The sequence below is a fragment of the Poromitra crassiceps genome, assembly GCF_964638095.1.
Source record: "Poromitra crassiceps genome assembly, chromosome: 19".
Lineage (NCBI taxonomy): Eukaryota > Metazoa > Chordata > Actinopteri > Beryciformes > Melamphaidae > Poromitra > Poromitra crassiceps.
In genome coordinates, this window is record NC_139646.1 from 2,570,344 (window position 1) to 2,594,586 (window position 24,243).

At 43.4% G+C, this 24,243-nt stretch overlaps 3 protein-coding genes across 4 annotated transcripts in view; 1 reads left to right on the forward strand and 2 right to left on the reverse strand.

Annotated features, from left to right (window-relative positions):
- Positions 1-7,117, forward strand: part of hap1 (huntingtin associated protein 1) — a 20,590-nt gene extending 13,473 nt beyond the window's left edge. Inside the window, exons 9-16 of one of the 2 annotated variants that reach the window (XM_083655578.1) lie at positions 98-172; positions 397-608; positions 1,615-1,836; positions 1,952-2,289; positions 4,028-4,219; positions 4,682-4,784; positions 5,876-5,934; positions 6,601-6,729. In XM_083655578.1, coding sequence (XP_083511704.1) covers positions 98-172; positions 397-608; positions 1,615-1,836; positions 1,952-2,289; positions 4,028-4,219; positions 4,682-4,784; positions 5,876-5,915 — 1,182 coding nt within the window. In that variant the 3' untranslated portion in view covers positions 5,916-5,934; positions 6,601-6,729. Of the gene's footprint in view, positions 1-97; positions 173-396; positions 609-1,614; positions 1,837-1,951; positions 2,290-4,027; positions 4,220-4,681; positions 4,785-5,875; positions 5,935-6,600 lie in introns of both variants that reach the window. The other variant, XM_083655577.1, reaches the window with a different exon arrangement.
- A 1,900-nt stretch (positions 7,118-9,017) lies between these two features.
- LOC310793461 (cholecystokinin) lies at positions 9,018-17,439 on the reverse strand (the record flags this gene model as incomplete). Its single annotated transcript, XM_083655267.1, has 3 exons — positions 9,018-9,094; positions 9,320-9,623; positions 17,350-17,439. 3 exons carry the CDS (start codon positions 17,437-17,439, stop codon positions 9,018-9,020), a joined length of 471 nt encoding a protein of 156 aa, XP_083511393.1.
- Positions 17,439-23,481, reverse strand: LOC310793462 (eukaryotic translation initiation factor 4 gamma 1-like; the record flags this gene model as incomplete). The annotated part of the gene is made up of 7 exons (XM_083655268.1): positions 17,439-17,462; positions 19,551-19,775; positions 20,589-20,693; positions 21,307-21,540; positions 21,806-21,952; positions 22,137-22,544; positions 23,314-23,481. 7 exons carry the CDS (start codon positions 23,479-23,481, stop codon positions 17,439-17,441), a joined length of 1,311 nt encoding a protein of 436 aa, XP_083511394.1.
- Positions 23,482-24,243: the final 762 nt, after the last annotated feature.

Here is a 24,243-nt window from a genome sequence, read left to right on the forward strand (position 1 = left end):
TGTGCTTTTAAACTTTTCCATGGTATCTATCTACAGATCTATAGGTCAAAGATAAAAAAAAGACATGGTGTAATTGTGTCCTTCTGTGTCCATCTAGCTCACCAATGAGAATGAGGAGCTGAACCAGCACTTGAGTGCGTCCCGCGAGAGCAAAATAACGCTTCATTCGGAGGTACAGTAAGGCACTTACTCTGACACTCCCACTTCTACAGAAAATACTCAGTAGGGGGTGGGTTTGTGTCCTTTAAGATGCTTACTTGAGCAGAGTATTGTGTTTCCTTCTAAATGGATGTAGTTAAATTCAGTTCAATTGCAACTTCGACACTGCACAGTAAACTCTTGTAGCCCTTACAGTGTTATATTCTGTGACTGATCTATGTCTCCCCCTGCCTGCAGGTGAAGGACCTACAGGACAAGTACTCGGAGTGTGAGGACATGCTCCAGGAGGCCAGAGAGGTCATCACGAACCTGCGGAACAAGAGTCTGCCCAACAGCACGGTGCAGCGCTACAGCGCGCTGGCCTCCGTCTTCCCCATGGACTCCCTGGCAGCCGAGATAGAAGGCACCTTCCGCAAAGGCCTGGACAGCCCCGCCCCCTCAGAGTACAAGTGAGTCACTGAATACAGCCCCGCCCCCTCAGAGTACAAGTGAGTCTGATGTCTCTTAACACTGAATACAGCCCCGCCCCCTCAGAGTACAAGTGAGTCTGCTACCTCTTAACACTGAATACAGCCCCGCCCCCTAAGAGTACAAGTGAGTCTGCTACCTCTTAACACTGAATACAGCCCCGCCCCCTAAGAGTACAAGTGAGTCCACTACCTCTTAACACTGAATGCAGCCCCGCCCCCTCAGAATACAGCCCCGCCCCCTCAGAGTACAAGTGAGTCCGCTACCTCTTAACACTGAATACAGTAGTTTGGCTTGTGATTTCACAGTTATAAGTAAGACGAGAGTAGGCCTGTGCTGATAAGAAAATGTCATAGTAAGATTATTCTCGCCAAAATTATCTAGACATACAATATTATACTGATAATTATTAAGATTAGCAGATACCTGTGCATTGTACTCGTGCATTGTGTCTGATTCTGATACCCGTTGGAGTACACAATCACTGGCCATTTAGTCTCGTTCACGAGTTGGCATGCAGCCTCTCTTTTCTCTCCCCAGAGGATTGTCATAGTCCATTTCCATGGCTGATTCCAACTCCATACAGCGGTGCTCCTCCACTCAGTTGAGGTCAATCAGGTAGCTAATGAATGAAGCTCTCCATGGTGCTGAACCTTTGTTGACTCATTTTAGCCACTAATGGCTCAAATCCGGCTCTGTAGGTCACCCACAGCGGTACTCTTTACACTTCCTGAAAGATTCAGCGTGATCGCACGTAAAATGACATAACTGTGGTCGAACACAATTTGCTCACTCACACACACAGACGGTTCGCAATTCTTATTATAGGACTTATTATAGGATAAACAACTTAAAACCTATTGTAACATGCATCAATTACTTTTGCTTTATTACTCAAAGTCTTAATATTGATGATCAAAGAAATAAGGTGCATTTATCTGCTTATCTAATTGTATTCTCTCTGATGTCCCCTAATTGTCTTGCCAGGAACCACCCATGGCGTGTGTTTGAGACGGTGAAGGTAATAAGCAAAGCTGCCGCCAGGCTGCGCTCACGGTGCCCCTCCCCGGCGCTGCCCGGCTCCAGCCCGGTCTCTGCTCGCTCCAGCCGCACCAGCACACCCCGCACCAGCTACTACGGCTCCGATAACGCTAGCCTCACTCTGGACGACAAGCCGTGCTCCAACCACACTCACAGAGAGGACAACAGGTCTGTTGGGAGTATGTGTGCGTGCACTTATGTTCGAAAGATGATGTACTGTACCTGATGCTTAGGGAAAGTAACTCATTTCAATCGTTGTTACTTCTGTCTGATTTCCCTGTAGCGTGAGTGGGCCCAAGCGTCTGGGCCAGCCCGGCACCCCGGGCGGCCAGGACTTAGAAGCGGCCCTGTGCAGCCTGTCGGCCCGCCAGCAGAGCCACTCCTCTGAGACGCCTTTCTTCGACGTGGAGCGCGAGCGCAAACTCCGGGCGTTGGCAGCGCACGGCGAAGAAGGCGAGGGCTCCAGTGGCTTCCTGACACCCAACGACAGCCTGGTCTCCAGCTCAGCGGCATCCACTGGCACCAACTACTCCAACGGCAGCTCGCAGCACTCCTGCGGCTCGTCAGGGGGGTCCAGGTCCTACCTGCCTGACCGTCTGCAGATTGTCAAACCTCTGGAAGGTGAGTTGGGGGGCTTGTTAGTGTGTCTGCTTTCAATTGTTTCAGTCTTTTTTGGGAGCCACTTTGTGCCTCTCTGAGTCTCGGGGAGTCCCAGCATTCAAAGGGTGGAGCTTAAATGTTATTTGGTAAATGTCAAGAATGGTATTTGGATGATGTTTTTGATTAGACTATGATGCTGATCAAAGAACACAAAGTGCAGAGCGGCCATAGCTCTACTCTTGAAAAAGAGAAAAATGACAGGAGCTGGTATTAGTGTGGATTGTAAGCTTTCAAATGATGTGTCATACATTGAAATCTGAAAATAATTTGAAGAATATTGTCCTTATTTGAATGTTGGTACAAGCAGCATTTAGAGAAAATCGCCCTGATATTCTTACCATACATTCACATAGGAAGCAAGGTGACATTTTGCCTTGATTTTCATTCCTGACTTAAAAATAACAAAGTGAAATTTGCAGATAACATGGAAGATTTTTGATTTGATCACTTGGGAAACAGAAAACAGCAAAAGCTAAAGTCACAAACATTCTGATTAGTAGTTTTGGTTCACATCTTTCTTGACTTTTTAATGGTGAGGGATATGATGTGTAATGTAGTCAGTTACTTGAAACTATGGAATGAGAAGGTCCGCAGTGTAAGTTCAAACAGGTGTGATGAAGGTAGGGAACACAAAAATCCAAAAAATAAGAAAGGTCCAAGGCACTCTTCTGGCAAAAGTTGAAGCGCCTTTATTTAGATGGCTATTTAATTGCAAAATTATTCAAACCATAGCTTGTGCATGTTAAAATAAACCTGGGATATAACCAACGCATAGCAGCACAAACAGCCTTCTTCACAGTTTAGCCCTCAGCACACAGTTTCTCCTTCAGTAGACACCAGATAATTGCAAACAACTGAACAGAAAGCCAATGCACTCACAGATGACAAATGCAAAGTATTACCACTAGATGGCTCTACAGTGTATAGAATTACTGTCAATGGTATAGAAGAAAGAAAAAGATAAGAAGAATTTGAACAAAATAAGATTTTTTTTTTATGTACAGACACCAAGACAGAAAAACAATAACAATATATACCCAACTACAGCAATATAACCACCAGACCAATATGCATCAAAACAACTACAAAACAAAGGACTGAAATCAATGTCTTCATTTAGTTTAGTTTACTGTGATCTGCATTTGGTATATGAAGGAGCAAAGCTTCTGCACACCTAAAAATGACAGGTGCGTCGGAGGAGGGAAAACCCGACTGAATCAAAAGAAAATAACTCCCGCACACTGTCTCCAAATGCAAAAAGTTTTATTTAACAGAAAAGAATAACGTTCCGGTCCTAAGACCTTCTTCAGATTCTGCATTTGGTATAAAAAGATTCTCTCTGCAATAACAATTTCAGTCGACTGAAATTCAACTACTGGAAACTACCCTTCATCATTCTATTTTTTGTTCCATCACGTTTCAATTGGAATCCTTTTTGTGCCAGGCCTGGCAACCAGCATGACCCGTGTCTTCTCGAGGGAATCTTTCGAAACTTTTAGCAGATATTAGATCACAAATACCCAAAATGGACATTTCCCCACTATTCACAAATTAAAACTTAACATGCCCCTGTATTAGTGCTGCTTGGGGTTGTAATTTGAGGAAAATCATCAGAAATAACAGTACAGTATAAATACATATAAGTACATCTTGTAACAACATTGGTCGAGCACGTCCCCTCTGACTGTGTCCACATCAGGCTCGGTGACGCTGCACCAGTGGCAGCAGTTGGCCAAGCCAAACCTGGGAGGCATCCTGCAGCCGCGGCCGGGCGTCCTGACCAAAGACTTCCGGGAGCTGGAGGTCGACATGCAGCACGTCTACAGCCTCAATGACCTGGAAGAGGACGAACCTGACCTATCGCAGCTGCCTGGAGCGCACGGCACCCTGGGTAAGAGGCCAGCAAGTGGGACACCTCATAGATGGATACATGGATTCATACGCATGTTGTAACCGAATGACTGTAAGTCCCGAGTGGTAGCGAGTGGCTTGGTTAAACTCACTGCCCTGTCTGTATAAAGGTCTGTTCATTGCTCTCTTGGCATAGTGGTTTAGCGTGTGCGCTTTGGAAGCGGGAGGTCGGCAGATCGAATCCCGCTCCACCCCTGGGCAAGCCCTTAACATGGGTTGCTGCAATGCCATCCATTGAATCCCCTCCATGTCTCCATGTCCATGTTTCATATCTCCTAATGACTCAAATTGCATTCACATAAGTGTGTGTGACCCATCATCCACATTGTGTTGTAGGATGTGATTTCCCTTAGTCTTAGTGCCATCTGACTTCACTGGCCCTGTACTGCTTTTTCATTCAATGTGTGTATTTTCCTGATTTTCTCCCTCCATGACCTCACAGCGTCCTCATCCGGCCCCAACCTCCCCCAGACCTCCCCCACACATACCATTACCACCTGTCAAGTCCTCCAACCCTCCCTCCTCCTCCCCTCTTTCTCCACTAGGTAAGAATACACATGCATCCACACTGTTCATTCATTTTTGGTTTCATGTGCTGCTTGGTTAGAAACCTACTGAAGGTTGGATGACTGAAATGTGGTATCATTAAGAGGGATGGGACAATATACAGTATATCAAAATTCAACATATCACAATTCAAAAGTTTGTATCGTGGGGCAGAAAAATAATTAAAGAGTTAATTTGCAAAAACAGGTAAACACCATTCTTAAAATAAATAAACAACACCTGTTTGATACTCCCTGGAGTGCACATGGAAAACATTATTGAGGTGGTTTATGTTAAAATGATCAGATAAATATATTTGAGTTATGATTGATAATAAAATGTACAAAAAATTAATAAATTACAGTATAAATACATCATCATCAGTATATAAATGGGAGCTAGGGCTCTGTCTGTTTGTTTCTCTGTCCCACTGTGATGTCATAAATCCCACTGACATCATCAGTGATGTCATAAATCCCACTGTGACATCATCAGTGATGTCATAAATCCCAGTGATGTCATAAATCCCACTGTGACATCATCAGTGATGTCATAAAGCCCACTGTGACATCATCAGTGATGCTGGTTTTATTGGCCACACAGCAGCCGAGCTGTGAATGCGAGCTGCAGGGCCAGCTTGGCGAGCTGGGAATCGAGTCCCTAGCAACATAAAATTATAAAAAAATCCAAACAGAGATTGTTTTTGCAAATTAACTCTTCTGTACTAATCACAATTTCACCACAAAGTTCTCTATCAAAATTATATTGTTTGCACTTAATGGCATTTTCAAATAGTTTACATTCTAACAAGCCGATGCCATTGCTACTTTTGTTTGTGAGATAAGCATTGTCCCATCCCTAACTGTTAATAAATGTCTCTGTGTGGACAGTGAGCGGGACTTGAAAACATATGTCTCTATTCAGGGTTACATAACCCTCAACTTTGTTTTTCTGTTACTCTGATTCCACAAGTACAGTGAGGATCTTCCACATTTCCTCTCTTCCACCCTGTTGCTCTCCTTTTCTTCTTCTTACCTTCTTACCCTCTCAGTGACCTCTGACCTGTGTTCTCTATTCTCCACCCTCTCAGTGGCAGAAAGCGTCTCTCCAGGCTCTTTCTCCAACTCTAAAAGAAGCCTTCAGGGCAAAGTAAGAGACAGGTGTCACAGATACAATCAGAACGCTGTAAGAAACGTGTGGATGGAGGCACAGTGCTGTTTTTCATTAACAAATTAAATGGTGAATTAGTGTTGCCTTGTGTGCCGAAATGTTCAACATTGAAGTATAAAAAAAAAGCCTTTGAGGAATATCATGAAATCAGATCACAACTCTTTGGGCATAGATTAGAGCTAAATGTTGTGAAAATCCTGTGGTGTGCTTCCATCCCTACCTTCCTAAACCTAAATCCCACTTCAATGAAGACATGCAACCTGCACCACCTACTAAAACGGACCTTTGACTGTGCCGTTGATAAGTCCAGTCTAACTTGTACATGACTCTATCCCCCACATCCCTGGCTTGTTAACCGTGTACCGTCTACATGTGCTAACATCTCTTGCTTCTCTAGGTTTTCAGCATGGCAAACCACCAGAACCTGTTCCATCAGTGCTGCCACACTAAAGTCGTGTTTATCCATACAGACGGACAGAAACTAACAACTGAACTAACCAAAGCACTGGCAAACTGTCCTATGTTTTGCATTATTTTGTCCTATTCTTAAATTTGTAGTGCATGAGTTTAGCATGTATGGTTGTGCAACAAGAAATGTCTGTTTCTTATCTGACCTGTTGTTTTCCAAACTGTTTTCGTTGGCAGCCTTCGCGCTCTCAGCCTGCCAGCTTGTGGGAACTGTGAGCGCCTGAGCACTTCCTCCACGTCCCAGCAGCAGCAGCGCTTTGGCTCCACCACCGCTCTGACCTTCACCACCTCTCCGACCTTCACCACCTCTCCGACCTTCACCACCACCCCATCACTGGGCCTCCTGCAGCTGCTGCAACAGCATGGCATCACAGCCTCCCCCTATCCCCACCCGAACCCCGCTCGCTCCCACAACACAACACTTTCGAGCTCTTCCGCAGAAGAGAAAGGCGTCGGCTCGTGCTTGAAGGAAGAGGGAGGAAGGAACACTTTCAGCTTCAACCTGGTCGGGAAGCTACAGAGTCTCGGGTTGCACAAGGTGGCAGCCCGGGGGATGATAGAGAGACAAACAGTCAAGCACCCTCCTAAAGTCTGATATGGACTAATCCACCTCCCCTCCTAAAGTCTGATATGGACTAATCCACCTCCCCTCCTAAAGTCTGATATGGACTAATCCACCTCCCCTCCTAAAGTCTGATATGGACTAATCTATCTCCTTTCTTATTCACCCTTTATTGACTTTGCATCAGGCCAGGCTGCTAGCTTTGAGATCCCCAGTCTGCATTTTGGGGCCCTCAGCGATATTGTTTTGGGAACAAAGCCGCAGGGAATGCTGGAGCATACTTTAAGGTTGTTCAATGTCGTCGGTAGTGTACAGTACTATTCTTTTCTATGAACTTCTGTACAGTAGATAGATCTCTCTGTGTGTGTGTGTGTGTGTGTGTGTGTGTGTGTGTGTGTGTGTGTGTGTGTGTGTGTGTGTGTGTGTGTGTGTGTGTGTGTGTGTGTGTGTGTGTGTGTGCGTGCGTGCGTGCGTGCGTGCGTGCGTGCGTGAGTGAGTGAGGGACTGACCCCTTCATCTCAGGGCAGTCACCTGAACTGCACGTTGCAGTCTGACTGTAGCGGGCTGGCATCTTTTTTTAGATACAAAAAAGAAACACCTTCACAAAGAAAAAAAAACATCCTTTTTTATACTGTGTTTTATGGACGTCATTTTACACGCCTACACTTTATGAATGGGAATGGTGCTTTTCCCTGGCCACTGGCCACACACTGGCGCTGGTCAGTTTTCAAAATGTCAGCATCACTTGTAAAGTCATTACTGTATGTACTGTATATACTGTAAGAACGTTCTCACTTGGGAAGGTTCAGAAGACTATGTAGGATAATTTATTGTTATTTGAAACACCAAACTGACTACCAATGCTGTCTATGTCACATTAAGACCTTTCAAATGCACTGAAATACAGTCTTGTCTTTCTGCTTATTAGCTGCTGTAGTGATTAAAGCACGCTGTACATACTGTACATTTATTCAATATACTGAAGTAAACACTTGAGATATTATAGATCAACAAGCAATACAATGACCTTATGCCCAAAACTGGGAGAAATTACACACTTGAATAATGGTGACATCTAATGGTGAGATACAGTATCTCACCCACACAGCCCATGTAAATATCTCCGCATTATATACAGCATCACCTGCACGCTATTGTACAGTGCTTACCATTGAAATGTCTGCCATTGTGAACTTGTGCTTAGCCAAACTCCAACAAGAGAATTCAGGTAGTCTGCCATGCTGCATCAAAAACATTGAATGGGATTGCTAGAAGCCCATTCAAAGTATATTATTTACTCGTACTTATTGCTCGTACAAAATTTACTGTGTTTCATGTCGTCAGGAATTTTAAAACTGCTGGGATTTAAATGAAATGAAATCAAAATAATGAAGAGCATTCAAAGTGAATCCTCCCATTGCATTGAGGGGGATACCTTATGTAAAGAAATACCATTAGAAAAAGAGGTCATGATTATTTAAAAACGGCATGTTTCTCTATAGATCCTCTCTGGACAATCAACTGAAGGCAAAAAGGCATAGGAGACTGTGGATTCAAAAGGCATAGGATACTGTGGATTCAAAAGGCATAGGATACTGTGGATTCAAAAGGGAATAAAACATAAACACAGGTTTTGAAAATGTGTGTTCTGACAGTAATCAACCAAACCACTGTATTTCTTCAATGTTGAAATGCACTACTGTTTGCTGAATTCTATGATGGAACCATAGTTGTATCTGTGTTGATAGAAATTGTACCATCCTGTGAATTAAACTTTACTTTGCATTTCCATCCAATACAGTTTTGTACATTTGTATTGCTAAAATAGGATGAACACACTCTCGAGTCCCCTGACCACATAACTTGTAACCCAAGAAATACACGACTCTTGTGATAAATCTGCAAAAAGTTTTTTATTTTATAAAGTTTCAGGCAAAGTAAAACATTGATTTTTGATTGTATAAATTCCAAACAGAATACGTCTAAGCTCTAAAATGTTCTCGGCGTTACAGTTGTTGGCATCGTTGTGTCTCTACTCTGCACTCCGGCGTCCGAAGTCCACCCAGCCCTGGTAGTCCCGGTCTGGCATGCACCCAGAGTTCATTATCTCTGTGAACAAAACATTCCTGCATGAACCACACAAAAGGCTTCTAAAATGCAAATCACAACATGCATTTAAGACTTCAATAGAGCAGCTGCCTGTGGCAACGACTTGGGACATTTCTTGGATCTCTGCCTCAACTCACTTGGGTGAATATGTACAACCACACACACCCACACACACACACACACACACACACACACACACACACAAAGGTTTCACCCACAACATACCTGAAATTGTTTGCATAAGTTGTTTGGTCATAACCTCATCCTCCGACAGGTGTGCCATCCTCTCTATCCGTGCTGTGAGTGCCTGACCTGCCTCTGTCAGGTGTGCCGTGCCCCGTGCCGTGCGCGCCTGACCTGCCTCCTGTCTCAGGTCTTTCCCTTTCTCACGTCTGGCCAGGAGCTGCAGTACCCCGCTCACTCTAGTGTCTCCAGGTGACTGGTGGGATTTAGCAGGAGAGGCCATGCCAGACACCAGCAGGGCAGCAACAAGTGCACAAACCAGGAGTCCATTCCCTGCCATGTCTGTCTGTACAGGGGAAAAAACATGTTTCTGTCAAAAAGTACATTTCAATTAACATAACTTAAGCAAAGTAGGAATTATTTTTTACTCAAACTGACTTACAGATCTGTGAAGATGGGGTCACGTCTGCACACGATGAGATCGGAGAAGTGTGATGCTTCTGGCATGGGTTAAGGACATCTGCTCTTTTATACGCCAAATCTGGTGCAAACGATATGGCCTCCAATCAATAACAGTGTTCACTATGAAGCTTTTGATTGATTGGGAGATGGGTGGATTGAGAGGATGTGCGTAGAGGAAATGATGGACCACTTTACATTCATCATACATCATGCTTTTCACTTTCCTGGAAACACCTTTTTTTGCCCTGCAATAGCAATAAAGTGAGTCAATGTGTTTACATTAGGAATTCAATACTGTTTTAGAGTTTGTTTGTTTTTACCAATACATCTGATGTAACTATGGTATTCATACTATCTATGGTGAGTGCCATTCAGGTGACACCTGAATTGTAAGGCAATGGGGAACTAGGAGCAGGTTATTAGTGGTCAATCATTAGTGTGATCAATTGGAGCAATTGGCTTCTTCCAATCCGATGATTATTCTTCTAACAATTTACATGTGGTGGCCTACTACATGTAAATTGACAATAATGGAATAGAAGAATTGAATACAGCTTTATTGTCCTGCCAGTGCCACAGCATTTTTTTATTTCATTTTCTTTTCTTTTTCTTTTTTTGATCTCACCAAGTAAAACACAATATCACATTCATGTACATCACATCTATAAAAGTCAAAATAATGTATGGGCTCTGGAGAACAGTTTTTCATTAGGTCATTTTGGAAAGTACAGTAATGCTCCGTAATGGGTGTGTCCTAGTTTAGCGTGCACCCTTTGGGACAAGGAAGGAAAGTTGAGTTAGTAGGTGCAGGGGACATCATGTTGTGGATGGATCGTGACCTTTCAGATGACGTACAGGCTGCCCTCTTAGTGACAATAATGATGAACGTGATGAAGATTAGGTTTGTTTACATATAGATTTTCTACCACAACACCAAATGGTCAGGTGGCTCAGCTGCCTGGGGTGAACACTGTGTGTAAGGCACTAAGGTCATTGTGATTTGTATTATTATTATTATTATTATTATTATTATTATTATTATTATTATTATTATTATTATTATTATTATTAACTTGTTTAAAAACATATAGGCATGTAATTCAAGATAAGTCTGCCTTTTATTTCATATTTCATAGAGTTCAAATAATACTTTCCGAGCATGACCAGTTTGAGCAGAGCAGACTTGTTTAAATTTAAAAACATATACTGTAGGCCTGTAATTCAAGTCTGCCTTATTTCAATTGGTTTTTAGCCCTAGTTGCACTTCTGTTGCACTTTTTTGTTCATTTGAGGTTTATAACAGTGCATGAAGGCATTGTGTATTAAATGAATGCGCTATTTTTTGTGCAATAAATTTGAGTGGTTTAAAAAAAAATCTGAAATTTGGGTCGCAACTTCATGACAAGGAAAATAGTGGGTCCTGAGGCTACACCAGTTGAGAACCACTGATCTAGACATTTATAAAAATCCTTATAATGAGTTTTTTAAGCCTGCAACCAAGCCAACCAGCCACCTACTGAATCGTGAGTGACCATAAAACATTTCACTAGGAGCAAAAATAAAAAATGGTCTGGTGCTATGAAGATTTGTGCTCAACTGGCCCCAGCCATTAACTCACTGTTGTATGGCATTTGCAAACATACACCAGCATTTGTGGCGTATGTAGATAAGAGTGAAATCTGATTCAAATCTCACTCCTCTTCTCATCTGTAGGCTCGTCCCTGCAAGTGCTAACGGACCACGACCGATGCACCTGGATTGTGTTATGAAGGAGGTCGCCAGACAGCAGCAGGCCACAACGGTCAAAGAAATTGAAACAAGCGCGCACATGTGTGTGCGGCTGTGCGCGCGCACACACACACACACGTACACATCGACACTGCCTCATCTTTGGTGCAGAGCATGACCTTAATTTGGGGGCAAAACTAATGTTGAATGACACGTGATAACATGTTTATTACACGTGTCAAGACAAATCTGTACAACCGAGCGAACAATGCTCTCAGAGGAATACTGTAACAAAGTTGTAGAGGTGATCTGTGTTTAATCTTTGAGGTTAAATCTTTTTTCTTTTCTTTTTTATTGTGTACTGTAATATAGTATTGCATCCATCAACCAATAGCTGGACTGAACAAAAATTTCAGATTTCATTTTTTGTTTTTATACATAAAGGTGTACTGTTAATCGAGTGTGTGTCTTTTGTGTAATTGATTGTATGGACTATATCTGCACCTGTGTGGTGTTCACAAGGCAATGTCACCCAGTATTTGGATGGGTGTCCATGTGTGTTTAATATGTATGAAAAAGTTCACAGATTCTGCTGCTTCTGGACAAGTGGTTTCTTGTCTGGCCTGGACCAGTTAAATCCAGTATTGATTTATATCTCCATGGTATTTATCAAAATGAAACAGTACTGCATCACTTGTAACGTTGTCCATTTTTGGGGGGTCTTTTTATGTCATGAATGCAGTGGGGTCTTGCAGTCACCTGCTTAGCCAGTCAATTCAAGGTTGCTCATGCATGGCAGTGAGACCATGTTCTATTGGGCTATTTTTGTTAAAATAAAACGTTTAAAAGATTTGTTTAATTTTGTTTAAAAAGGCTTTGATATAACCATTTGCACAGACAATCTATCACATGTAGGTGATCTGGCAGACCAAGAAAACGGTCCAAATAAATCAGTCGCATGAAGAAAAAGATCTAGAGGTTTAGAGGGAGCAAAGATCATTTTCGTCATTATTGAGAATAAAGCTACAAACTCAGATTTCCAGGGTTCCTACGTAAGTATGGAATTTGATTTTAGTATTTTCCAGGTCTGGAAAAGGAAAAGGGTAGCCTATTGAAAAATATCTTTTTTCAGACTATTGTCTATTGTGACTATCTGACTACCGGTATACAGTATTATGTTAACAGATTGCATTTTAAAACCATTTAGTTACATAATAAAAAACATAGCTGTATTCCCAAACCAACCCAGTCTCACTCCCAGAGCGTCAAAATACGATTCGTCATCATGCCCCCTGGTGTCATGACTGCTGACATGAAAGTTCTGCCAAAGAAGGACCATCTGGAGGTCGCCTCGCAGTGGTCCAGGGTTGTGAGTGGTGGACCCGTTCCAACACCTGGTTCAATCCCTGACCCATACCATAGCCCCTACCAAGTTGCTTTTGTTGCCTAACCCTAAGATTGGGCATTAGTTCCATATTGTTTATCTTTCAGTGGAATCATATCGTGACACATCATTTCTGAGGTCTAAATTGATGATGAAAAGCAAATTTTCCATATTGCCCAGCCCTACATCTTACATGTGCCTTTGACTACAACTGAACATTTAGCCCAAAATACAGATTTTTTTATCCATAATATTGCCCAGCTCTATGTCAGCCCTTAGCAAAAAGAAGTATACTTCAAGTTTATTTTATTAAGTAAACTTAAGTAAAGACCAAGTGTATTTCCAAGTGTACTTTTATGCAAGTATACTTATATACTCAAGTACACTTTATGCACCAAGTATACTAATATAAATATACTAGTAGTATACTCCAAGTATACTTGCCTAATACTTCTTGACACTAAATTGGCCCAATTCAGTATACTAGTAGTATACTAAGTAAGTATACTACTAGTATACTTTAAGTGTAATGGAAAAAGTGTGACCATGTGAGATTCAAACTCAGGGCCCCTTCCTTTCAGCACAATGTCCTATGTCTTATCCACTAGGCCATCCGTTCAGCTGAGTAAAGTACTGAATGTTGACCATACCACTATATGTGTATCTGTCTCTATTCTAACACTACAGGTCAGATTGGGCTGAAAATTTAAAGCAACATAGCAACATTTGTTGTTTTTAATCCAATAGCAATATTAATATTATTGTCATCTTGTAAAAAAGAAAGAAAATCTCACTAAACTCATTGTAATTCTCTTTTCATTCAAATTCAAATTTCAAGTGTTGAAAGGGTAAAATGATTCAGATCAGAAACATCATGAAACACTCCATGTTAAATAACGCGCTTTGTCTCCTAAATGAAACTGCTGCATCACAACTCTGTTTCAAACAGTGATATGCAGTAGAGTTCAGTGATGCTGCAGTTATATTCAGCAATATTCGACTCTGGCCAGCAGATAAAGCTGTTTTCTCACAATTCTCAACATCTGAATCCACATCATTTTAATCTAGCAGCATTCAGCAGGTCAAGAGAAGAGAGGAGAGTGGAGAGAAGAGAAGATCAGAGAAGAGTAGAGCGAAGAGCATTAGGTCGCAGATGATGCTGTTAATAAATATGAACTTTCAGCGTGTGGCTCAGCAAACTGTTAAAAACATGGCTGCTATGCTGCATTGAAACCAATGAGAATCAGAAGGCAGAGCTGTAAAAATACAGACTGACTTCCTCCAATCAGAAGGCAGAGCTGTAAAGACAGTCTGACCTCCAATCAGAAGGCAGAGCTATAAAGACAGTCTGACTTCCTCCAATCAGAAGGCAGAGCTGTAAAGACACAGACTGACTTTTCTCATTGTGGAAAATAAACCTTTTCTCAAAGTGTTGTCATTTGTTAGTTAACATTTATTGGTGTAGAACTCGCCATCTTTGGCTGCTCCAAGTCCTCTCTGAACTTCCCTGCGGCTGTGCAACAGTCTCTTATGCAGGGGACAACTGTTGCCAAAAAACTCATTCTGCAGGAATGGAAATCCCCCTCTTCACCTTCTTTTCAACTGTGGTTGACGGACATGACCTCTGTCATACGGATGGAGAAACGTAGGTTCCCGAGGACCAACTCACTCTATTTGGGATCTGTTTCTAGCCTACCTTGATGAGGTTAGGGGCAATGGGTGACTTGCATGGCTGGTTTCTCATAGACCCCTTGCGTGTGTTCCCACGCACAATGTCCCTTACAAGCACATAAGCACCTTGTGGAGCTGGTGGCACCATGTTGCAATATTGAGCATCGATAATATGTATGTGTATTATTTATTTATTTTTCCCTGTGACTGAGCTTGTTTGTTTTGTGTATCGTTAAAAACAAATTGACAATAAAACATTTATTGGTGCAAGCTATTTTTTTAGAAAAAAAAATCAACTCAAATTATGCTTTGAAAAAGTGATGGGGACAAAATCGGCCATTTCAAAAAGCGATGGGTCCATGTCCCTAGAGAGCCCAGCATAAATGACACCAATGACACCCCCTCAATGTCTGCATCATGATCCTAATCCAGTCACTGAATCCCTGTCTCATATTCTAAATGGTTGCTATGTGTATATGGAAATGTAGATTGCAAGGCATGACAGGATTGTGGATTTGATAGCTACGGACATAATACCATTATGTTCCATCTTCTGCTAAATTCTACACACACTCTTGTGTTTCAACTACCATGTGTTTCAAGTACCATGTTCAAATGTCACAGCTATGTTATTGATGAGGATAGTAATAACAGTAATAAGAATGCATTTTATTTGCACACTAACAAAACACAATATTAAAATACATACATATACATTACATACATATACATTAGACCAGACCTGGGCAAAAGGCGGCCCGCACTTTTTTTTTTACAGTGCACCTGAATGCAACATGCAAGGTACCCGCTGAATAAGTGTCCAAATGTTCATGTCATTCTGGCCAATACTCCACTTCTGTTATAACATTTCAGTCTGGTATGGAATATCTTTCAATAATCTTTATGACTAAAAGGCTAAAAGTAATCTCATGTGTAAGAAATGACTGTTCTACATTGAAGTAAAAATGGAAATAATTAACTTGTTGGTTTTGGATTTATTTAGCTTCAAGAGTGCATTTTTGTTCGTGTGACCCTCAACACAGGCTTTGATCATCCCGGGCCACTTACTGATACTTATGCTTAAATTAACACACTCATATTCTGGTTTATTTAAAGAAAAACATTTTGGCTAGTGGACATGCTAATTGGCTGGTAACTTTAAAATATAGCAGCCATATTGGCAGGTGGTCAAAAAAGTTAATGACATAGGAGTGAGTGAGAAAAGGATAAAATATTGGTGTTTAAGACTGAATAATGACATCACAACTGTTCATTTAAAATGAGTTATTCCTCTAAAACTGACTTCAAATGCCCCCAAAAAATTTGCGCCGGCGGCGTTCGGCCCCCAACGCTCAGCAAAATCTGGCACTCTGGTAGCGAGGACATTTTTTTGTGGTCCTCTCTATCATCAAAGTTCCTGGGTTACGGCATGACATTTGTTCGGCCCCCAGCAACAATCTGGGTTTCTCATGTGGCCCCCCATGAAAAATAATTGCCCACCCCTGCATTAGACAAACATATACATTAGACACACATATACATTAGACAAACATATACCGGTACATTAGACACACATATACATTAGACACACATATAGGCCTACATTAGACAGACATATACATTAGACACACATATACATTAGGGGTGGGGGGAAAAATGGATAAACAATAGTGGAAGGACGTATGCTCCTCTGCATGACGTCCCTTAGTCTCTTGACCATGAGGGGAGTTGGCGGGGAACGGGACACCACTGGGCTGATGAAGAGCTGATGAAGAGGGGGGAAATGGAATTCAAATTAATCACCTCATTTTCATTTTAGGACTTCAGTTGACAGATTGAGAAAAAATGTCTGAATAATGCAGGCAGCAAGTAGCATAAAGCCTAATGTTTCGAGGTCTGTTAGGGTAAAGACTCGGGAACAAATTGAATACAAAAACTAACGTTTCGACGCGAGCAGCGTCTTCTTCAGAGTCAAACAGTGAAGACTGGGATATGGGACATGGGAGGGATCAGAAACTATTCTATTGGCTTGCCTTAGACTGACTTACACTGACATCAACACTCCACCAGAAGGTTTGATACAACTCTGCGTTTGCAGTTACCATTTCTCTGAAGAGCATCTATATACAAAATGGAGTATGTGTGGGCTGTTTCAAGTTCTGTGTTCGGCTGAGAGCTACAGTATGCCGTTTTACGTGCGATCGGGGCTGAAACCTTCAGGGTGTGTAAAGAGCACCCGTGCGGGTGACCTGACGGAGCCAGATTTTATAATTAGGGCAGATTAATTGCCCTAATGCTGAATGCCCGAAGGCTGATGCTATAGTTCAGTGATGATGTCATCAGTGATGATGGAGCCGGACTTTCTTAGGCGGCGTGCACACCAAACGTGTGTGAACACTTTGGAAATCATGTCGAGAGTGCTTCCATCGCACACAAAACACAGCGCATAGAGCGTTTTTGTGTGTGCTTTGTTTTGATTTCCCCTGCAGTCGCGTGCAGTACAGTTCAGTACGCAACGATCACACGGACGGGAGCCAGCTGGTTTCGTCTGTTTGATGTTGTTGACTGTAAACATGAATGCCAGATTAATGCCAATTCTGGCTGCAGCAGCGGAGGTTGAAGATCCCCCTGGGAGGAGAAGAGGTATGAGGAGGAGTGACATTGATCGCTGATGTCATCAGTGACAATGTTATGTTGGTCTGAGGCTATATAAGATGTGGGTCTCAGGCTATATATAAGAAAAAAATCATAACAGATAGAGAATCATGTTCTTCCAGTGACCTCCAGTCACCAGGTCAAAGCCAGTACCGATTAAGCAAAAGCATACCTCAGTGTCCGCCTTGACGTCCACGTTGACTGGTCGCAGGCTGTAGATGTCGCGGGTGCGCCTCTGGTAGGTGGCGAACCTGCGACACATCAACCTCCGAGCTGCCCAGATTTCTGAAACAGGAGAGGGAGAGAAACGTGTGTGAGTTCAGTTTGCCTGTTTGTCTGTGGTGCAAAACGACAGAAAGACAAAAACTGACGACGACGAAGAAACAAAGCCTATCCACCTTATTTTTGAATGCCCCACTGTAAAAAAGAATCGTGGGTACAAGGTCCGGTTTAACGTGACTCATTGTTGCCGCTTGCCATTTCCTTTGTTATACTCTGGCTGCAGACCCGAATTATAAACCGGAAGCTGGAGTCCGTTATAAAAGTTATAAATATAGTCACGTTATAAACAACTAACCAACGCTGGAGGTCCGTATGGAAACTCGAAATGTGTGTTACTCGAAATGGTTAAAAGTTAAATCAATTTGGTGGCGTTTTACTGCCATGTAACATAGCTAGCTAGCCGCTAAATTAGCCAGTTAGTAGCCGACTACCCACAATGCATTACGTTATCCCAGCACCCGAACGACACGGCTGTAGAGCAGAATGGCTCTGCTGTAAAAGGGTAAAATCCTCATAGACGTTTTTTTTTTCGGGGGCTGGGGGGTTATCTAAATTGGTTACACCGGAAATAGAACCCATAGTTAACGTAAGGCAAAATGGCCGCCAAAAATAAGGTGGATAGAGGGTATGCACGTGATGTCACAGAGGCAGAAGTCACTGTGGGGTCACGCCCACTGAGTCACAGCAAGACTGAGCTTGAATGCAGTAATCAGCCTAGATAACTGACACCTGCTGCTCAGGGAGGAATTTGACACTCATTTTGACACTCGTTCCCGATTGAGGGGGCGTGTTCCAGTGGGTGTGCATACCCTCTATTAAATTTGGTCTTTTTCTTGGTGGGGGGGGGGGGGGGGGGCTTTCCCTTTTAAAAATCCTCACTCAAGACCAAGAGATTGCAAAGTGAGTCTGCAAAGTAATCAATCAGCCTTAGATGAATGGAATAGCAATAGCACCACAAAACTCCATGACTGATTCATTCATTGCTCACATTTGGATGTGTCTTGGAAAGCATGTTATAAAATAAGCGTATTGTTATTTATGAGACAGATCCACTGACCTTGCAGAGTAGATTCTTCAGCGGCGGGGGTGGCTGTGGGGGGAGGGGATGGCTCCTCCCTCTCCTTTTCTGCTGTGGGAGGGGCGGGGGATGGCTCCTCCCTCTCCTTTTCTGCTGTGGGAGGGGCGGGGGATGGCTCCTCCCTCTCCTTTTCTGCTGTGGGAGGGGTGGGGGATGGCTCCTCCCTCTCCTTTTCTGCTGTGAGAGGGGCGGGGGATGGCTCCTCCCTCTCCTTTTCTGCTGTGGGAGGGGCAGGGGATGGCTCCTCCCTCTCCTTTTCTGCTGTGGGAGGGGTGGGGGATGGCTCCTCCCTCTCCTTTTCTGCTGTGGGAGGGGCGGGGGATGGCTCCTCCCTCTCCTTTTCTGCTATGGGAGGGGCGGGGGATGGCTCCTCCCTCTCCTTTTCTGCTGTGGGAGGGGCGGGGGATGGCTCCTCCCTCTCCTTTTCTGCTGTGGGAGGGGTGGGGGATGGCTCCTCCCTCTCCTTTTCTGCTGTAGGAGGGGCGGGGGATGGCTCCTCCCTCTCCTTTTCTGCTGTGGGAGGGGCGGGGGATGGCTCCTCCCTCTCCTTTTCTGCTGTGGGAGGGGCGGGGGATGGCTCCTCCCTCTCCTTTTCTGCTGTGGGAGGGGCGGGGGATGGCTCCTCCCTCTCCTTTTCTGCTGTGGGAGGGGCGGGGGATGCCTGAAGGAGACAAGATTTTAATTAATCCTGTGGTACATACATAAGTATGTCGTGACTTTACTTTCTGAGGCACACATAACTATTAATTAATCCTGTAGTACATACATAAGTATGTCGTCACTTTACTTCTTGAGGCACATAACTATTAATTAATACATAATGATATAGTCACTTTAATTTGTGAGGCACAACACTATTAACTCATACATGTGGTTCTTGGCATATAGAGCCTACAAGCCATACATCCAGTGTTTGAGGTCTGTGGGATAGATGCACAGTGAATACAATGTCAGAGAATGGGTTTGAGCTGGTCTGGTTCGGGGCTAGCGAGTAAGTGAGTCCATCCCCCTACCTGGGTGATCTTGCTGAGGCAGCTGGTGTCAAAGGGTCGGCTCTCGGTGGAGATGGGCACCATGTTCCAGCCCTTCCGGCCACCAGGGCCTCCGGCTGACTCCTTCTTGGAGAGGAGAACATGCCGGACCTTCATCTGCTCCCTGTGCTCGTCCAGCTCGGCGTCTTTGTGGATCTGGTCGATGGTCTTGGGGCCCGCCTCACCTCGCCTGGGCACCCAGTTGCACTGGGGTTGGAGAGAGATGGTGAGTACAGGGTAGGTATTCAAGTCTGAAAAGCTACTTTCCCCGATCCTGACGCTTTTCCTCAAGTCTTTCTTTCACTTGCATCTAATGTGTTGTTGTTGTTTCAATACACTTTCTTTGAAGGCTGTAAATTGAGTACTGTAATGTTATTTGGGTTTTAAATGACAGTAACTTGTAGCTTCACCTTAGAATGCATTAGGACGTTTTTTTTTAATTAGAAGAATGAAAAATGCATATTGTGAATCATGAAAATATCTCAAAATAGTCTGGTCTGGCTTAATGTTCCAAATAATTATTGTCAGGTTCTAGAGCTGACCTAAACTGCCTATAGTATGCCATGATTTATGAGAAAATATTGTTTTGTGAAAAGTTGTAATAAAAGGGCAACATCGGCTAATAACCCCCACTATGGTGTGGTGAGTATGAGGGCGACCAGAGAGATTCCAATTACCAACAAGCGTTGGTAAACAGGAGAGTGTTTGGTGAGTGACAAAGTGCGAAATGGATTCATAGTATTCTCACATGCATTTGTTACAAATAAGGTGCATTGCCCTCGACACTAATGGCTGTGGTCAATTGACTACGGCCATTTTAATACAACCACATGTCCTTTAACTGCAAACAACTGTTGCTGGCCAGCCAACATCGCTGTGAGGAGACGCAATGAAGCAGCACAAGAGACCAAGACACCCCAATTCATTCTTATGTCACTAGACCTCACTGGTAAGTTAGCAAAAACATGGACTTCTTTTCAGAAGACTGGTAGAGTAAGCTAGGGTTGAACTCAAGCCTACCCGTCGAATGTCCACCACGTCCTGCAGCATGAAGCGGATCCTGGAGGAGATTTTCCTCTCCTTGATGATCCTCTCCATCTGGTTGAAGTACTGGTCCATCTGAGCCTAAAGACAAACCAAGACACTTTGGTGAGCGTACGTTTCATTGTGTTCAATTTGCAAGCCGAAACAATGTAAACTAGTCCTGCACAATATGAGGAAAATCTGCGATGTGCGATAACATTGTTCAATATACCGATTACGATATGACTTGCGATAAATAAACAAATATTAAAGTATGCATATTAGCTATACATTTCCTATGTCTTTCTGCTTTAATAATGCTAACAAAGACCCCAAACATAGCCTATGCCCACTGAATAAAGAAATGAAATACACACTGACTCTAGCTGAAACTACACACAGCGTGTTTGGGCTTTGGCAGAGGGGCGGAGCGCACTGTTGCAAGGGGACGGTGTACGCTGAATTTACAACACAAGACAAAATGATCAGATGCTGAGTGGGAATGCATGACGCATGTAAATAAAAGCACTTTTGTTATTCATTGCGTTTCAGGCAGTCTTTGCGATGTGTTTATTGCGCATGTTCATATTGCGATGACGATGAAAATACGATTAATTGTGCAGCCCTAATGTAAACCATACTGAACGTGCCCATTCCACCACTAGACCTAACTATTTGTCAAGATCTCCTCTACAGTATGTGTGTGTTGTTGTACCTTGGCTGTCTCCAAGTCCAGGTCCTTGCCGATGGTGGACAGCAGTTTGCAGAGGCATTCCAGGGACTCCTCGTCATGGTCCTTGAGCAGCTTTCCGATGCAGGAGTGCATGATTCCCTCGGTCAACTTTTTGAGTTTGAACAGCTCAGCGATGAGCTTGATGTTGCCGAGGGAACGCCTCCTCGCCTTCTCCTTAGACTCCTCCAGCTCCTCTCTGAGCTGCTTGGTCTCGTCCTGCAGAGACAGAGAGGTCAGAGGTCAGGGAAGGGAGAGGGACAGGGTTTAAGGTTGGCTTACATTACATTTCTGGTGAATTTATCCCCACAGATATTTAACACTAAACATCAGGAAATTGAACCAAATTGGATCTTGATGTAATGGCGCAAATTCTTCCTCCCAACACACGGTCACCTTCAAATCCCTCCCACCACACTTCAAGGTTTGACCATCAACTCGACTCGACCCTCCCCCTTCAATATATTCTGACGCAAGCGCATACCCGTGAGGCAGCATCCAGCTCTTTCTGCTTCTTCTCAAAGATCTCCTCGTCATCTTCGTTCTTCTCAAACACCTTCCTGCAGCGTTTGAGTAGCAGGTGGCGGAAATTCACAGTGACTCCTGGCTCATCTGTGGTGGGAACTTTTAGCTGAGGAGAGCAGAGTAAAGGGACAGTTATTAGGGTACACAGTTGGTTAACTTGGTTGAGGACGTATAAGGGAGAAGGGGTGGCTCTCAGTTCCTTCATCTCATCACTTAATAAGTCAGTGGCTCAGAGACGTGGCACAAATTAAAGACTGGCGCATGGCAGGTAGAAGCATGCATATACATACCGTCATAAGGCAGCTGCACATGTTTGCATAGACCACTGAGAAGTTTGGCTCGGAGATGGCCTTCTCAAAGATGAGGTCTATGATCCCATTCAACCTCTCCTCTGTGTCGATGGTCAGTTCTTGCACCTGCTTCATCAGGTGCAAGAACATCTGTGGGGTCAGCTTGTTGAGGATGCTGCGCACACGCTTGAACAGGTCCTGGGTCTTGGCAAGCTCGCTCTCCTCTGGCTCCTCTGCTCCGCGAGTGCGGGCTGGCTTTTTGGCCGAGGGCTTCCAAGCCTTCTCGGCCTTGTTTAGCTGCACGTTGTCGTTAAGCGACATAATGGTGATGATCTTCCTCTGGGGAGGCTCTTCCCTCTGGCCCTGTTGGAAACGGCGTGGCCCGCCGACACCGATCATGCCTAGAGGCTAGAAGGAGGGATGGCAGGAAGGGGTGAGACGATGAGACATTTCAGCCAAAAACATTTAAAGGAACACTCTGCCCATTTTCAACCAGCTTTGTATCATTAGAACATCAGTAGTATATCAGAAAACTGTAAACTGTTTTGAAGTCTGTCATTTAATTTGACAGTTGAGTGTTAAAGTGTGGACCAGTGACATCACTGGTCACTACACTAACAAATTAATAACTCATTAACTCAAATCAACTCTCAAACTGTAAACGGTTTTGAAGTCATTCATCTAGTTTGACAGTTATTGAGAGTTGATTTGAGTTAATGAGTTACTAATTTGAGTTAGTGTGGACCAGTGATGTCACTGTGGTTTAGCAAAATGTAAATGCATGACAATTGCAGTCACAAGACTGATTGACATTGTTAGTCCCCCTGCCAGAAGGTACAGGCCTTGTGTCCTGATAGGGAAAAGTAACATGGTGCAAATATACAGGATTCAAATAACATCTTATCTCTAAAGACAAGTGCAGCAAGAGAAAGAGAGCTAGCTAATACACAAGTATACTATCAGAATAACTATACTCTTAAAAAAGTTTAAGATCTACATATAGAGATTTAAGCAAGCAACAAATATGAAAAGAAAGAAATGTACAGTATACTACCCACATTGCCAATACAGTAGAACCATTCTAGTTCTTTACCCCTAACTATGTGTACAGGTTTAAACAGGTCTTCATTCATAAAAGGGCATGTCTCGTGTCTGAATGGCTGTAACGTGTCTTTACCTTGTCTAATACGACTCCCCGGATGGCTGGCAGACCCTGAGGCTTATTCAGGCTGGCAGGGACGAACTGGAAGGCCAGCAGGAACTCCCTGTCATAAAGCACTGCTGCCTTGGTGATGGGCACCGCCTGGGCGATGACATGCACGGGGGCCGCTTGGGCGACTGGCATGTGTACCTGAAGGAGACAACATTTGTAGTCTTGAGGGGCATACTTGTACATTTAAGAGCAGAAATTAATTTAGGCTCACCTGCCAAAGACTGGCACACTAGAGTTTACCGGCTAGGAATAAAAGGTGTGGTCTAGCTAGAAAACCACGTAGGAGCACATGTGAAACTTGTAATGTAGCGATAGACGTCTACAATTGTTATCAAGCTGCTGAAGTTGCATTCCTTTGCTCTGAAAGAAATGAATAAAAATGTGATTCTTATTCCTTCCTCTGAAGGCAGGTGTTGACGTATCATGAGGGCAGTGTAGGATATTTAAAAAAATATTTTGGGGGCAACTTTTGCCCCCACCGTCTAAAAACTTGGGGCATTTACAACATTTTGGGGGCATTAAAAAAATAAATAATTAGTGCATAAAGTTGCTAAAGTGTAGTGTAAACAGAGATGTTTGTGTGAGTGTGTTCTTCATCGTTGTCTTCTGGCAACCAGCTTGCAGGTGCTGAGTGTGTGTTAGAGATGGAAATTAAATGAATTGGATGAAAATGAAATTATCAAAATATTGGGGCAATTTTAGCTGGATAGCTGGATGTCGATGGTGGTAATTAACACATGAATTACGGTATTAATTAATTCTAGGTGTTGATGAGGAATTAATCCATGATGATGTAACAGGTTAATATGGTCCCGCTTATGAATTTCACCAAAACACCCCATTTTCCTCTGGGAATCTCCTACTTGTGTGCTCTAGAGTTTAGTGTTTCCAAAC